We start from the raw sequence: 17,669 nt of genomic DNA on the forward strand, positions 1-17,669 counted from the left end.
CTATTGGTTGAACCACAATGCAGCTGACAGTTTCCTTTATGCTCATTTGCATTAAGTCCTGCCACTCTTAAGAGTAAATCATTCATAAACTTGAATAGAGCTGTCTGGATGTTAGCTGTCAGCCTTTTTCCTTTACTTTTTGTGCTTAAGTTAAATTCCTGTACGGGAATTTGTGAGTTACTAACAAATTGATTTCTTACCATTTAACCATAAATCTCAGATCTTACAGTGAGTGTTTCAAGTGCTAGGGTTAGAAGATAATGTCGGGGGAGGTAACCTAGGAAACAAACAGACTAGGTTTACCAGCTTGATATTTCTTACAGGAAGTGTACATAAAAATCTCATAATGGATTGTTCTTTACTTTTCTTGCCTTATAGAAATCTTGGTCATTTGATTTATGGGAAATTCTGAAGGAAAACAAGTAAGGTTTTCAACTCTGTATGTTGTCAGAGGGTTAATCTAGGTATATATACTACTTACATGTTTAAAAAATTTGGGAATTTAAAAAAAAATATTTATTTGAAAGACAAAGTGACAGAGATCTTTCATTCACTGGTTCATTCCCCAAAGGCCTGCAATAGTCCCTCCAGGGCCAGGCCTATCCTAGGAGATTAGAACTCCATCTGGGTGTCCCACATACATGTCACAGGGCCCAACAGCTGGAGTCAGCAACTGGACCCAGGAACTGAACCCAGGCACCTTGTTGTGGATATAGGTGTCTTAAGTGCTAGGCTAAATGCCCACTCCTGTAGACTTGTTTGGTAAAATTATAGATAAATCAGTGTATTAGTTTCTGGGGGTAAAAAAGGGGTGTGTGAGGTATCCTTATTACATATATTCATTCAACACAATTATTGAAGGTTTACTGCACTTGGTATTGAGTTTAGTGCTGGAGACTCCATGACAGGCAAAAACTTATGTGGTTCATAATTGGCCATTTTTGTGGTGTTTGTCCTTAATATGCTGCAATCTCTTCTTCATAGTTTTGTCAGTTTTTCATACATGTAGTATAGGAAAAGCTTACTGTTATTTTCTAAAATTAAAAAAAATATTTATTTGAAAGAGAAAGAGACAAAGATCTCTCATCTGCTGGTTTACTCCCCAAATGCCTACAATATCCAGGGAAGGACTAGGCCAAAATCAGGAGCCATGAACTCAGTCTGGGTCTCTTATGTGGGTGGCAGGACCAAACAAAACCATTTGTGCCATCACTTGCTTCCTTCCAGGGTCTTTGATAAAGAAACTGGAATAGGGAGTGGAGTCAGGACTCAAACTCAGCTCTGATACAGGATGCAGTAATTTTTTTTAAATGTTTGATTTTTTTAAAAAGATTTATTTTATTTATTTGAAAGAGATACAGAGAGAGGTAGAGACAGAGCGAGAGGTCTTCGATCTGCTGGTTCACTCCCCAAATGACTGCAACAGCTGGAACTATGCCGATCTGAAGCCAGTAGCCAGGAAATAGGAGCTTCTTCCAGGTCTCCCACATGGGTGCAGGGACCCAAAGACTTGGGCCATCTTCCACCGCTTTCCCAGGCCATAGCGGAGAGCTGGATCGGAAGAGGAGCAGCCAGGATTAGAACCAGCGCCCATATGGGATGCTGACGCTTCAGGACAAGGCTTTAATTCGCTGCATCACAGCGCCAGCCCCTCACCAAGTAACTTTTTTTTGACAGGCAGAGAGAGAGACAGAGAGAAAGGTCTTCCTTTTCCGTTGGTTCACCCTCCAATGGCCGCTGCGGCCGGTGCACCGTGCTGATCCGAAGCCAGGAGCCAGGTGCTTCCTCCTGGTCTCCCATGCGGGTGCAGGGCCCAAGGACTTGGGCCATCCTCCACTGCACTCCCAGGCCACAGCAGAGAGCTGGACTGTAAGAGGAGTGACCGGGACAGAATCCAGCGCCCCAACTGGGACTAGAACCTGGGGTGCCGGTGCTGCAGGCGGAGGATTAGCCTATTGAGCCATGGTGCCGGCCCACCAAGTAATTTTTAAGAGAAAATTATGTTAAGATCTATTTTAGTCTCAAAAAAGTGTGCTCAGTAAAGACTTTCCACTAATCTTAAGACTATCATGTTGCCATCTAGAAAATGTTCTTTTGGATCTCTGACAGCTGGTGCATTTGACTTGCGGTTGTTCTAATGCCATCTTTTGTTTAAATTATTATGAACATGGTGCCAGAATTTGGCTCACCCCTTCCCCTTTAATTTAGCCTATCTCTTTGTGGATCAGCCACATGGGAACTTTATAATATCTGATCTGATGCCTTGGTAATAGATAATATACTTTTGAAATGTTTTTATGGTATTTATGATGAATTTTTTACTGTTTTTGCCTATGGCCCTGAATGTATTCATGATATAACAATGGTATTAGGATTTGTGTCTGAGTATGCAAGAAAATGAGAAATATACTGAAATAAATGATATTCTCTACAGATTTCTCCAGATTTCGCTGTAGAAGAGAGGGAGGTTTTCTCAAATTGAGTGGGCAGTGCTGTAATTTTTTTAAGCATCCATATTCTAATTTTTTTGTAAAGTTCACTTTAAAGTAGTTATGTCATTTTTCCCATTCCCATTTACTTGGTTTGGAGTTTGTAAACAGGAATTGAGATAATAGGGGGGAAATTTGAAGTTTTTATCACTTAGAAGTAATCTACCCATTTCTTTTAATGTCTCAGAAAAGCCTGAAGGATTAGATTGAGGTTTATATTGGTCCTTTGTCTAATTATGGGGTGCGGGCAGAGGGGAATCCATTCAGAGTTAATGAGATAAAGCTACTTAAGAGACTTGTATTTTAATCCAATTAAATTATTTATGATTTGTTCTTATTCTAAGGAAATTGGTAATTTAATATACTCAAAATTTAAAAAATTTATTTGAAAGGCTCAGTTACAGAGAAAGAGAGAGCTCTTTCCATCTGCTGATTCACTCCCAAAATGGCTGCAATAGCCAGGACTAGGCCAGACTGAAGTCAGGAACTACAATGCTATCTGGATCTCTCAGGTGGGTGGTAGGGAACCAAGCACTTGGGCCATCTTTGCTTTCCCAGGCTCGTTAGCTGGATGGGAAGTGGAACAGCTGGAACTCAAACCAGTGCTCATAAGGGGTGTTGGGGTTGTAGGCAGTGGCTTAATCTATGCCACGCCACCACCCTTATTCCCAGATTTTATAGAATAGAATTTATTCAGTGAAAAAGTCAAATAAGCATTTTACCAGAGTTAAAGTCATCTTAGCTGCTTAAGAGTCATAATCATATTTGATAAATTCTTAAAGTTGCTTTTTAAACTTCATTTTCAGATCATAGCAATGGATCGTTTAACTTGAAAGCTCTATCTGGAAGCTCTGGATATAAGTTTGGTGTTCTTGCTAAGATTGTCAATTACATGAAGGTAAGTACCTTGCTTAGATAACAAAAATCCTTTCTACCTTTTGGTAAAGAAGAGTATTGGGATTTGTGCACACATATCAAAATTTATCAAACTGAACATTTTACACGGTGTGCAGATAATGATATATCAATTCTGTCAATAAAACAAAAATATGTAGTTCTTTGTCTTTTATAGTACTGCAACAAGTCACGTACATATATTTAATTTACACGCATTCAGGTACATGAGTACACTTACAAAGAATAAGCCAGGCAGTAGATACTTTACCTCTTTTTTTTTTTTTTTTTAATAAAGATTTATTTATTTGAAAGGCAGAGTTATAGACGAGGTAGAGACAGAGAGAGAGAGGTCTTCCATCCGCTGGTGCACTCCCCAAATGGCTGCAATGGCCAGAGCTGCACCAGTCTGAAGCCGAGAGCCAGGAGCTTTTTCCAAGTCTCTCATGCGGGTGCAAGGGCCCAAGCACTTGGGCCATCTTCCACTGCTTTCCAGGTCATAGCAGAGAGCTAGATCAGAAGTGGAGCAGCTGGGACTTGAACCGGTGCCCATATGGGATGCTGGCACTACAGGCAACAGTTTTACCTGCTATGCCACAGTGCCAGCCCCTTAAGTTTTTATTTATTTGAAAGACAGAGTGACAGGGAGAGAAAAAGAGATCTTTCCGCTGGTTGATTCCCCAAATGGTCACAGCAGCCTGCCTGAGCCAGGCTGAAGCCAGGAGCATTGAACTCCATCCAGGTTTCCAACATGGTTGGCAGCGCCCCAGCTACTTGTATTGCTCTCCCAGGTGCATTTGCAGGGAGCTAGATGGAAGTGGAGCTACTGGGACTTGAACTGGCACTCTGTGGGATGCTGGCATTGCAGGTGGTAGCTTAACCAGCTGCGCCACAAGGCTGGCCCTGATACCTCTTAATTCATCTATGTAATAGGAATGATTTTTCAGAGTATTGTTTCATTAACATGAGAATTAAAAATTACATAGTTTAGGCATATGGTTGTGATGGCTTCTCTATGACTTGGAGGAGAAAATTAGAATTTCTGAGGGTCTTAGAAAAATATTAACTCAGAAAGAATTAGTGTTTAGAACCTGATGAAAGATTTAGTAGTTTTTGAACACTGTTTTGATGATGCAAGATTCTGGCTTTAATATAAACTTCAAATCTTCATTTACTAAATTTAATTCATAACTAAGATGTGAAAATGAGTTCAGATCTACCCTTTTTTGGACTGGTATTGTGACAGCATATTAAGCCTCTGCCTTGCATGCTGGCATCCCATATCGGGGCACCGATTTGAGCGAGTTACAGCTGCTCTGCTTCTGTTCCAACTCCTTGCTAATATACCTGGGAAAGCAACATAGGATAGCCCAAGTACTTGGGACCCTGCCACTCCACTTAGGAGACACGAATGGAGCTCCAAGCTCCTGGCTGCAGCCATTCCAGAAATGAGCCAACAAATGGAAGATCTCTGTCTCTTTTCTCTGTCATTTTGCCTTTCAAATAAAATAAATACAAGAAGCTCAAAAAAATTCCCCCTTTATTCTGTCACTCTTACTTTGCTTATTTGCTAGTTGAAAAGTTCCAAGAAAGTACTGTATTTGTTATTTTAATTTCAGCCTGCTGCTTAAAATATAAATCAGGCTTTAAACTATGGTAAGACTTTTCTAATTTAAGAGACTTTGTGTCTATATCTAAACTCTGACATTTGTATGTGATTTCTACCATAAATGTTATTTACAAAATATTATACTTACGTATTCACTATTCATTTATTCATTCTACCCGTCCATCCATCCACATGGTAAACAGTTACTAAAATCTATACATGATTTATAGCACTAGTTGGGGGGAATATCCAGAGAAAAAGCATGTCTTCAGGTTGTCATTCTGTTGGGAGACTGTCATTTAAGTGCCATGTTTTTGCTCCTGTTTAATATAGTCTTCAATTATAAAAAGGACTTCTTTATAGCTGTCTAAGAACAATGGTCTTCAAATTTTTTATGAAAGTATCTCCTAAAAAATGAAAATCTGTATGTTTTTGCACATATTTAGAATAGCTACAATATTTTAGCAGAATTAAATATTAACATTATTTGAGGAAAGTTAAGCAGTGACCAGAAATACGGAATTTTGGCAAATTGTAATTTTGTACTAAAACACATAATTCCTTCAAGTTTATCTAGTGGAGCTGCTATTATTCATTTAAAAGTTAAAAATAAACTCGGATAATTTTAATTTTTTCTGTGAACTTGTATGTCTTTTGTGTTACTGTGTTTGAGTTTTATCTAATGTCATATTTTTATGCTTAAAACCTTACATTGATCACCCATTAAACTTTTCTGCAGTAATATGTAAATTGAAATTAAAAATGTTGTTTCCTATGACTGTAAGTCTCTAAGTGTTAAAGTATCTTCTGGGAGATGAACATGTAGTGAGACATTTAAGATGCTGCCTGGGATACGTGGTCCCAGATTGCAGTCCTTGGGTTTGAGTCCTGGCTCCACTCCCGATTCCTGCTAACACACAACCTGGAGGTGCTGGCTCCAGGAGTTGGGACCTTGCCACCCACACTAGAGATGGACATTGGGTTCTGGGCTGCTGGCTTTGACTTGTGTAAGGACTGACTGTTACGGGAATTTGGGGAGTAAACAAGAATATGTAGGTTTCTCTCTGTTTGTGTGAATGTGTGTGTCTCCTTGTCTCTTTTTCTCTATCTCTGCCATTCAAATAAATAAAAATAAGTAAAAAATTTTAAATCTTCTGATTTGTTATGAGTACACAGTTAGATTAGAATAGTGCACATATCAAAATTTTGCTGAGTTTCTCTGTATGTCAAATGTATCCATCCTTTAATGATATGAATGGAGCCGGACTCCTCTGTCATTTCAATAGTTCTTATATCTGGGGATGTGTGTTACTTACTGGTAGAATAAAATAGAATTGAGAACCCACTCAAAACTTCTTGGTTTCAGGTTTTGTAGGTTAAGTGCGAGAAATAAACGTTCTTATATAAATAAGTCAATTCTAATGGAAGTTTCATTGTAGCAAAATTTTCTAAATTACATATCAAAAATCACTTAGTTCGTCCTCATTAAGCGTTCTTGGTTGATAGTTCTGTTAGGTCCTTTATTAGTTTCCTTGAAAACCAAAGAATGGAAATCACCTAACTTGCCAAATAATTTGTTACCTAGTCCTTAAGCATTTACTGTTTTAGTTTCTGGGAAGCGTATAAAAAAGGCTTTATCAATTGTTGACCAAATATGTAATTATATCAGTTCTCCCTCCTTTTCCTGAAGTTAATTGAGAAAATAAAATTATTATTAACTTCTTTTTTTTTTTTTTTTTTTTGACAGAGTGGACAGTGAGAGAGAGAGACAGAGAGAAAGGTCTTCTTTTTGCCGTTGGTTCACCCTCCAATGGCCGCTGCGGCCAGCGCTGCAGCCGGCGCACCGCGCTGATCCGAAGGCAGGAGCCAGGTGCTTCTCCTGGTTTCCCATGGGGTGCAGGGCCCAAGCACTTGGGCCGTCCTCCACTGCCTTCCCGGGCCATAGCAGAGAGCTGGCCTGGAAGAGGGGTAACTGGGACAGAATCCGGCGCCCTGACCGGGACTAGAACCTGGTGTGCCGGCACCGCAAGGCGGAGGATTAGCCTGTTGAGCCACGGCACCAGCCGTATTAATTTCAATAGACCTTTAACAGTGCAGTGTTTTGGTAAAGGTGCCTTTATTATGTGTTTAAATATTTTTGTCAAAATATTCGGGATAAAGGTTTAACTTATTCAGATTCCAGGAAGGATCTCCTGGGGTGGGCATTTATTTGGCCTAGTGGTAAAGATACCTGTATGCCATATTGGAGTGCCTGAGTTTGATACCTGCTTCTGGTTCCTTAATTCCAACATTGTACTAATGCAGCCTGCAAGACAGCAGCATCGCTCAAGCAGTTAGGTTCCTGCCACTCCTGTGGGAAACCTCAATTGTGTTCCTAGTTCCTCATGTTGGCCCTTGGCCTACAACTGGCTGTCATGGCCATTTAGGGAGTAAACTGGTGGATGGGAACTCTGTTTCTGTCTGTCTGCTTCTCAAATAAAGAAATTAAAGCAAAAAATGTATCTTCTGGTAACAGAGTCAGTCTCCATTTGTCAGACCAACCAGATGTATCAAACTAGCTTTGAATAATAAAATATTAAGTTCAAATGAACATGTTAATGCATGCCTTAGATAATGCTTAATTCTTGAGAAACTATAAAATACATAACTAAAAGGTATGATTGAAGTAGTTGAAGTGAAAATTATGTAGACTTATTCATTTTTACAGTAATTAAATACCTGTTGCTTCTGTTGTATTTTGTCATTATAACATTAATGAAGCAAACGGTGCAGGGGCCCAAGCACTTGGGCCATGCTCTGGTGCTTTCCCAGGTGCATTAGTAGGGATCTGGATCAAAAGTGGAGCCCAAATGAGATGCTGACATTGCAGGCAGAGGCTTGACCTTCTGTCCCACAGCACTAGCCTCAATACCTGTACATTTAATTTTTACTAACTAATGAAAGAGGAGGATACCCACTGCTAAAAAGTCTTACAGCTAGGAAAGTAGTTTAAAGATAGAATCATAGTTGACTAAAAATTTGATGATTTAATTTGATAAAATATGTTTTAACTATCATATTGAATAATATACCCAATCTAAAATAGTTCAAATACAGTTTTGTCTATGGGTTTTATGTTGTATAACTTGAAAAATTTGTTGGTCTTGGAAAATATTTAAAGTAATTTGTCACCCTAATTCGTTTTGCTTCAGCATTTTAAATATTGTTTTTCTTCTGGCTAATAAATACTTAAGAAATGAGTTTGAGAATTGAAGAGAATGACTTATTTTCATTTAAATTCTTGAGAAAAAAAATTGTTTTTAAAAGAAGGAATCCAGTTTATAGAAATAGAGAAGTCTTTGACCTGCTGGTTCATTTTCCAAATGCATATGGAAGCGGGAGCTTGGCCAGGGAGAAGCCAGGACCCTAGAACTAGATACTGGTTTCACACGTGGGACCAAAGTGCTTGGACATTGCCTGCTGCGTTCCAGAGTGCACATTAGCAGGAAGCCAGAATCAGCAATCTAGCCAGGTCTTGAATCCAGGAACTCTGATAAAGAGCACAGGCGTCACAAGTGATGTTTTAACTAGTGTGGAAAATCCCTAGCTATTTTTCTATTTTTTTTTTTTTTTCTTACTTGATATCTGTTGAATTCTTTTACTTAGTGGAGTTTTTTTTTTTTTTTTTTTTTTTTTTTTTTTTTTTAAGACTTATGTATTTGAAAGACGGAGTTACAGAGAGAGGTAGAGACAGAGAGGTCTTCCATCCTCTGACTTACTCCTCAGATGGCCTCAATGGCTGGAGTTGTGCCGATCGGAAGCCAGTAGCCAGGAGTCCCTTCTGGGTCTCCCATGTGGATGCAAGGGCCCGATGACTTGGGTCATCTTCTACTGCTATCCCTGACCATAGCAGAGAGCTGATTGGAAGTGGAGCAGCCGGGACTAGAACCGGCGCCCATATGGGATGCTGGTGCTTCAGGCCAGGGCTTTAACCTGCTGCGTCACAGCGCCGGCCCCACATTAGCTATTTCTTAACAGTATTTTCTTGGCTTTGATTAGGCTCTTCCCTGAAGAACAGTGTGTTCTTGGACAACATTGAAAGAAGGTGGGAGTGTGTGGGGGAATAGAAGAGATGAAGTTGTTTAAAGAAACACTGATTCAAATTAAAATATACCAGAATTTTAGATATCCCAGCAGGGACCATAATTTCCTGTTTTAACACTTGAAAATCCATATTCAATGTACCTGTTTAAGCAAATTGAAGAAGTTTATAGTCCATTTTAGAATGATTTTTACAGAAATGATTAAAACAAATTTTATGGCCTAAAAGAATTTTTTTAAATAAAGATTTTTTATTTGAAAGAGTGACAGAATGCATGTATATACAAGACAGAGTGCACTTCTGTTTGCTGGTTCACTTTACAAATGAGTGCAATGGCCGGGGCTGGCCTAGGCTTAACCTAGGAGCCTGGAAATCTATCTTGGTCTCTCATGTGGCTGATAGGAGACCAGGTCCTTGGTCCATCTGCTGCTGCTTTCCCAAGCACATTAGCAAGGAGCTGAGGATTGGAAACAGAGCAGCTGGGACTTGATCTGACTCCCATGTGGTATGCTGGCATTGCAGGGGATGGTTTAACCCAGTGCACTACAACATGGGTCCCAGGAATTCGTCTTTTTTTTTTTTTTTTTTAAAGATTTATTTGAAAGTCAGATTTACCCAGAGAGAAGGAGAGGCAGAGGGAGAGGGAGACAGAGATGGAGAGGGAGAGGGATCTTCTACCCTCTGGACCGCTCCCCAAATGGCTACAATGGCAAGAGCTGTGCCGATCCAAAGCCAGGAGCTTCTTACGGGTCTCCCATGTGGTTGCAGGGGCCAAAGAACTTGGGCCATCTTCTACTGTATTGCCAGGCCATAGCAGAGAGCAAGATCGGAAGTGGAGTAGCTGGGACTCGAACCAGCGCCCATACTGGATGCTGGTATTGCAGGTGGCAGCTTTACCCACTACGCCACAGTGCTGGCCCATGAGTTAGTCTTAAAAGCACTCCAAGGGCTGATGCTGTGGTGTAACAGGTAAAGCTGCTGTGTGCAGTGCTGGCATCCCATATGGGTGCCGGTTCAAGTCCCAGTTGCTCCACTTCCAGTCCAGCTCTCTGCTATGGCCTGGGAAAGCAGTAGAAGATGGCCCAAGTGCTTGGGCCTCTGCACCAGCGAGGGAGACCTGGAAGAAGCTCCTGGCTCCTGGCCTCGGATTGGCATAACTTCTGCCGTTGGGGCCATCCGGGGAGTGAACCAGTGAATGGAAGACCTTGCTCTCTGCCTCTCTGTAATTCTGCCTTTCAAATTAAAACAAAACAAAACAAAAAAAGCACTTCAGAGGGGCTGGCACTGTGTTGTCGCAGGTAAAGCCCCCACCTACAATGCCAGCATCCCATATGGGCACCTGTTCAAGTCCCAGTGCTCCACTTCTGATTAAGCTCCCTGCTCATGTGCCTGAGAAAGCACCGGAGGATGGAGCAAGTACTTGCGCCCCTGCACCTGCATGGGAGACCAGCAGGAAGCTCCTGACTCCTGACTTTGGATCTGCCCAGCTCTGGCTGTTATGGCCATTTGGGGAGTGAACCAGCAGATGGAAGATTCTCTCTTTCTCTGTAACTCTGCCTTTCAAACTTTTTTTTTTTTTTAAACACTTTAGATGATCATGAAAATGCCTTTATGAAGGATCTGTATTTCTCCATCAGAGACTCTAGTTCTCAGATGATAGATCCGCCTTTGATAGAATGATTTTTTCCTTTGTAGGCAGGCATTTGGCCTAGAGGTTAAGATACTAGTTGAGCTGCTGGCATCCTATATTGGAGTGCCTGAATTTGATACCTGGCTCTTTTTTTTTTTTTTTAAATTTATTTATTTATTTGAAAGTCAGGGCCGGCGCCGTGCCTTAACAGGCTAATCCTCCGCCTTGCGGTGCCAGTACACCGGGTTCTAGTCCCGGTCGGGGCACCGATCCTGTCCCGGTTGCCCCTCTTCCAGGCCAGCTCTCTGCTGTGGCCCGGGAAGGCAGTGGAGGATGGCCCAAGTCCTTGGGCCCTGCACCCGCATGGGAGACCAGGAGAAGCACCTGGCTCCTGGCTTCAGATCAGCGCAGTGCACCAGCCGCGGCGGCCATTGGAAGGTGAACCAATGGCAAAAAGGAAGACCTTTCTCTCTGTCTCTCTCTCTCACTATCCACTCTGCCTGTCAAAAAAAAAAAAAAAAAAAAAAAAAGTTAGTATTACACAGAGAGAAGGAAAGGCGGAAAGAGAGAAAAAGGTCTTCCATCCACTGGTTCACTCTTCAATTGGCTGCAATGACTGGAGCTGTGCCGATCCAAAGCCAGGAGCCTGGAACTTCTTCCAGGTCTTCCCATGCAGCTGCATGGGCCCAGGGACTTGAGCCATCTTCTGCTTTCCCAAGCCATAGCAGAGAGCTGGATTGGAAGTGGAGCAGCTGGGACTCAAACAAGCACTCATATGAGATGCCAGCACTACAGGCGGTGGCTTTACCTGCTACGCCACAGTGCCGGCCCTATGGCTCTGAATCCTGACTCCAGATTCCTGCTAATTCACATCCTAGGAGGCAGTAGTGATGGCTCAGGTAATTGGGTCCCTGCTGCTCATGTGGGAGACCTAGACTGAGTTCCTGGCTTTGGTCCCAGGCCAGGTCCAGAAGTGTTTAAGGTATTCGGGGAATGAACCAGCAGATGGGAACTTTTCCTTCTGTCTCTCTATATCTGAAATTGAAAGAAGAGAGTGTTAGACAAGGAATCATGAAGGTGAATTTTTTTTTCCTAATGATTTTTCCCTTAAAGCCGGACCATTATCCTGTTTGTTTTGGGAGAGAGCTCCTGTCTGTCAGTTCTCTCCTCAAATGCCTACAGCTTGTGACTGGAGATAGAAATACAATCCTGGTCTCCCAGGTGGATCTCTGGGGCCCCACTGCTTTCCCATTAGGTGGAAGCTAGAGTCAGCCAAAGCCAGGAATTGAACTTAGGTACTCCAAGTGTGAAGCGTGAGTGACTTAACCAGTAGACTAAATGCCCACCCCTTGCCGTTATTCTTTATGTGGTATATCTCAGTTATGTAAAGCGTCATGTTGACAAATTTAGTTAATTTGGTTACTCTAGCTCAGTGTTTCCATGTCATTCTCCAACCTAGCAGTGTCAGTATCAGCTAGGAATTTGCTAGAACTGCAGATCTGTGGGCCTTTCCTGTTGAATTTGAAACTCTGGGAGTGCACCACAGCAGTCTGTTATATGAGGCCCTTTAGGTGATGAGTCCATGCTCAAGTTTGAGAGCCACTAGCCTGTCTTCTGAATTAATTCTGGCAGTTGAATTTAGAGCCTCTGAAATTCATAGAACTTATAATAATTTTTTTTTTTTTTTGACAGGCAGAGTGGATAGTGAGAGAGAGAGACAGAGAGAAAGGTCTTCCTTTTTGTCGTTGGTTCACCCTCCAATGGCTGCTGCAGCCGGCTCATTGCGCTGATCCGAAGCCAGGAGCCAGGTGCTTCTCCTGGTCTCCCATGCGAGTGCAGGGCCCAAGCACTTGGGCCATCCTCCACTGCCTTCCCGGGCCATAGCAGAGAGCTGGCCTGGAAGAGGGGCAACCGGGATAGAATCCGGTGCCCCAACTGGGACTAGAACCCGGTGTGCTGGCGCCGCAAGGCGGAGTATTAGCCTGTTAAGCCACGGTGCCGGCCTGAAATTCATAGAACTTAAATGCCTGGCTCATAGGCACAGTTCTGGTCAATAATAGGGCTGGGTCAAGAACCTAGATTTAAGTTTTAAATAAATATTTTAATTATCAGTGTCTTTCCTGAAATATTAAAATCCTTAAACAGATGAACGTATCATCATGATGAAGTAAAGTGATAAACTAGGAATGTGACTGGTTTATATTTGAAAATGAATCTGTATAAGTCATATTAACAGGAAATAAGAACATATGATCATCTCAGTAGATAAACAGTTTCTGGTAACATTTCACATCCATTTGTGGCAACAATTTGTAGCAAGTAAGTGGTAGAGGCAAAATTCCTTAGCCCCCTTCCCAAAGAAAGAAAAAGACCTTTTTCAGCTTTTTGGGTTTTTTTATTCTGGAGGAACTCCTGTAATGATTTGAAGATCTTAGAAAACCCTGGTAAATTGTTAAAACTCCAGCTAACATGTTAACTACTCAGTGATTTGTGGATATAAGGCAGTGATCATTAGCAATGTTCTTTACAGTAGAAAAGGATATTTTTCTTTATATTTTGTCTAGTTTCTTAGCCTACTTCTTTTTCTTTTCTTTGATAGTGCTTCCTCCTCAGAAAAGATAACTCTAAGTAGTATAGGTTGAGTAAACTTCAATTTATTATTTTTTTTCTAAAGATTATTTTGGGGCTGGCGTTGTAGCATCAGGGGTACATATGGGTGCTGGCTTGAGTCCTGGCTGCTCCACTTCCAATCTAGCTCCCTGCTAATGTGCCTGGGAAAGCAGCGGCCCATGAGATATGCCACCTGCATGAGAGACCTTGGTGAAGTTCTCTCCCTCTCTGTCACACTGCCTTTTGAATTGGAAACTGGGGCTTGAACTGGTACTCCTGTATGCTTAACCTGCTGTGCATAATGCTGGTACCTTTATTTTGTTTTTGAAGATTTATTTATTTACTTATTTGAAAGAATTACATAGAGGAGAGGAGACAGATATCTTCTGACTGCTGGTTCACTCCCCAAATGGCTGTAACAGCCAGGGCTGGGCCAGGTTGAAGCCAGGAGGCAGGAGTTCCAACTGGGTCTCCCATGTGGGTAGCAAAGACCCAAGTACTTGTGACATCTTGAGCTGCTTTCCTAGTCGCATTAACAGGGAGCTGGATCGTAAGTGGAGCAACCAGGATTTGAACAGGTACTCATGGGATGCTGACACTACAGGTGGCAGCGCTATGTCACAGTGCTGCCCCCAGTTTTTTCTTGTAAATTTGCTGCTTGATTCCTCCAGCCATATCAGTAGGAAATTTATTTGTAGTTGTCCCCAGATGAGCATAAGATTGAAAGTCTTTTTTATTCAGGCTCACATTTATTTTGAAAGGGAAAATACTGTTAAATTTTGTTCTTTATTTCTTCCAGGTGGTGATTTTTTTTTTTTAAGATTTTATTAATTTATTTGAGAGGTAGCACTACAGAGGGAGAGACAGAGAGAAAAGTCTTCCATCCTCTGGTTCACTCCCCAGATAGTTGCAGTGGTGAGAGCTGGCCCAATCTGAAGCCAGAAGCTTTTTCTGGGAGCAACCAGAGGAGCAACCAGGACAGAACCGGCGCCCCAACTGGGACTAGAACCCGGGGTGCCGGCACTGCAGGTGGAGGATTAGCCTAGTATGCTGCGGCACTGGCTCGACTCTGTTTCTAATTCTGTCTTTCTGCTAACGTACATGCTACAGAGCAGCAAATGATGGCTCAAGCATTTGGGTTTCTGCCACCCTTATGGGAGAACCGGAACACATTTCGGGAGCCAGGAGCTTTTTCTGGGTCTCTCACGTGGGCGCAGGGGCCCAAGCACTTGGGCCATGTTCCACTGCTTTCCTGGGCCACAGGCAGAGCGCTGAATCGGAAGAGGAGCAGCTGGGAAATGAACCGGCGCCCATATGGGATGTCGGCACCGCAGATAGACTTAGCCCACTATGCCACAGCACCAGCTCTCTAGGTGTTTTTTTTTTTTTTTTAATTAATTAATTTATTTATTTATTTTTAATTTTTGACAGGCAGAGTGGACAGTGAGAGAGAGAGAGAAAGGTCTTCCTTTTTGCCGTTGGTTCACTCTCCAATGGCCGCCGCGGTAGCGCTGTTCTGATGGCAGGAGCCAGGTGCTTATTCTGGTCTCCCATGGGGTGCAGAGCCCAAGCACTTGGGCCATCCTGCACTGCACTCCCTGGCCACAGCAGAGAGCTGGTCTGGAAGAGGGGCAACCAGGACAGGATCGGTGCTCCTACCGGGACTAGAACCCAGTGTGCCGGCGCCGCAAGGCGGAGGATTAGCCTGTTGAGCCACGGCACCGGCCTATTTTTTATTTTTAACAGGCAGAGTGGACAGTAGAGGGAGACAGAAAGAGAGAAAGGTCTTCCTTTTTGTCGTTGGTTCACCCTCCAATGGCCGCCGCGGCTGGTGCGCTGCGGCCGGTGCATGGCGCTGTTCCGATGGCAGGAGCCAGGTGCTTCTCCTGGTCTCCCATGGGTGCAGGGCCCAAGCACTTGGGCCATCCTCCACTGCACTCCCTGGCCACAGCAGAGAGCTGGCCTGGAAGAGGGGCAACCAGGACAGGATCGGTGCCTCGACCGGGACTAGAACCCGGTGTGCCGGCGCCGCAAGGTGGAGGATTAGCCTACTGAGCTGCGGCGCCGGCCTCTCTAGGTGGTTTTTAATGAAACTTTGTGATGTCCCTCCTCACTCTTAAATCCAAACAGCATTAAAGGGTTTCTTATGCCACATGATTTTTTTTCCCCAAAGATTTAGTTTTCCTTTGAAATCCAAAATTCCTGTCAATTGAAAATAAAGGGTTTTTTTCTTAACTTGTTCAGCTGGCCCATAGCATTAGAAAGAGTCTGCTGAGAAGGCTAGCTTCTGCAGTCATTCTTGATTTTCAGAGTACTTAATAAAGCATGCCCTATTTTCTTGAAAGTACTTCGGTAATTCACCTTTCAGCTTAAATGTTCTGTCAAGGATACCTTCTTCAGTAAGCTCCTGGATTTCTGTTTGTAGCAAGATTTATGTGCTCAAGTGCATTGGTCTTTGTTTAATAAAGCAAATCGTTTTTGTAGTACCATTCAAGACAATTTTCATTTCATTTTCAAGGGTTTTTGATGCTAGAAGAAGGCAGTGTCTTGTGACAACAGAGTGTGTCACAGGGCAAGTTAGTAAGCTAGGTAGAGAGAGTGCTTGTTTTTCTAAGAAAGCTAACCCATCAATCCACTAGTCCATTAGTCCATGAATGGCTTACTTGAGTTACCTCTTAACAGTCCCAGTTCTTTTTATTCTTGACAGGCAGAGTGGATAGTGAGAGAGAGAGAGAGAGAAAGGTCTTCCTTTTTGCCATTGGTTCACCCTCCAATGGCCGCTGCGGCTGTTGCACTGCGACCAGCGTGCCAGGAGCCAGGTGCTTCCTCCTGGTCTCCCACGCAAGTGCAGGTGCCCAAGCACTTGGGCCATCCTCCACTGCCTTCCTGGGCCACAACAGAGAGCTGGACTGGAAGAGGAGCAACCGGGACAGAACCGGCGCCCCAACCGGGACTAGAACCCGGGGTGCCTGCACTGCAGGTGGAGGATTAGCCTAGTATGCTGCGGCACTGGCTCGGCTCTGTTTCTAATTCTGTCTTTCTGCTAACGTACACGCTACAGAGCAGCAAATGATGGCTCAAGCATTTGGGTTTCTGCCACCCTTATGGGAGAACAGGAACACATTTTGGGCTCCTGGCTTCAGACTGACCCAGCCCAGCTCTGCCTGTTGTAGGCATTTAGGAAGTGAAACATTGGATGGAAGATCCATTTCTCTGCCTTTCAAATAAAGTGAAAAAATATAAACAAAAGTTAAAAGCAATAATAAAGCTTTGATTTGAGATTCTAGTAAGTACCTTGATTTGTCTACTGGTGGATTTTTTGTCTTTTCCGTTTCCTGGATCTATTATAAGTTGTTTGCCATAGGCGATGCACAGTGGAAAAAGAGGTTTACCATCCCATGTGAAAATTGTTGATTAGTAGTTAGCTTTGTAGTGGCAGTTGTTGTCTTGTATCGTCCCTCATTATTTTTAAGATTTTATTTATTTGAGAGTTAGAGGGCGAGACTGCTAGTTCATTTCCCAAATGGCTGCAACCACTATCGCTGGACCGATCCAAGGCTGTGAGATTATTCTAGGTCTCTCACATGGGTGCAGGAGCTTAAGCACTTGGGCCATCTTCCACTGCAGCAGAGAACTGGGTTGGAGGAGGGGCAGCCAGGACATGAACTAGTGGCCATATGTGATAACTGCTCCGCAGACAGAGGCTCAGCTTGCTAGCCACAGCGCCAGCCTTTTTTTTTTTTTTTAAGATTTATGTATTTGAAAGGTAGAGCAGTAGAGGCTGGGTGGGGTGGATGGTGGGGAGAGATCTTTCATCCATTGGTTCACTCCTGAAATGTCTTCTGTGGCCAGGCTGAAGCCAGGAGGCAGGAACTCCATCCTGGTATCCCAGATGGGTAGCAGGGACCCAAGCACTTGGGCCATTTTCCACTGCCTTCCCAGGCATTATTATCAGGGAGCTAGACTAAAAGTAGAGTGGCTGGTACTCGAATCAGCAACCCAGAATGGGATGCTCATGTCATATGTGGTGCACCCCCAGTTTGGTATTTCTTGCTATATTGGTATAGTAACATGACTTGGGAAATTATAGTTCTTTATTAACCATAGTAAAATTGCTTATCAGTCAAGATTTGGAATCCTCTTCCATCACAAATCTCATCTTAAAAAAATCACGTCGGTTGGTCAGACATGTTTGTAAAACAAGTACTAGGGAGAGAGGTATCTGGGGCAGTGGCTAAGACGCTGCTTGGGACATCCATATGCCATATTAGAATGCCTGGGTTTGAGTCCCAACTCTGCTGTCTATTCCAGCTTCCTGCTAATGCATACCTTGGAAGGCAACAGGTAAGGGGAATA

At 43.0% G+C, this 17,669-nt stretch overlaps 1 protein-coding gene across 1 annotated transcript in view; it reads left to right on the forward strand.

Moving 5' to 3' along the window:
* Positions 1-17,669, forward strand: part of GTF2E2 (general transcription factor IIE subunit 2) — an 84,074-nt gene that overhangs the window by 24,613 nt on the left and 41,792 nt on the right. The window contains exon 3 of the mRNA XM_062213461.1: positions 3,296-3,387. Within this exon, the coding sequence (XP_062069445.1) occupies positions 3,296-3,387 (92 nt within the window). The remainder of the gene's footprint in view (positions 1-3,295; positions 3,388-17,669) is intronic.

This window comes from Lepus europaeus, chromosome 16, assembly GCF_033115175.1.
Source record: "Lepus europaeus isolate LE1 chromosome 16, mLepTim1.pri, whole genome shotgun sequence".
Lineage (NCBI taxonomy): Eukaryota > Metazoa > Chordata > Mammalia > Lagomorpha > Leporidae > Lepus > Lepus europaeus.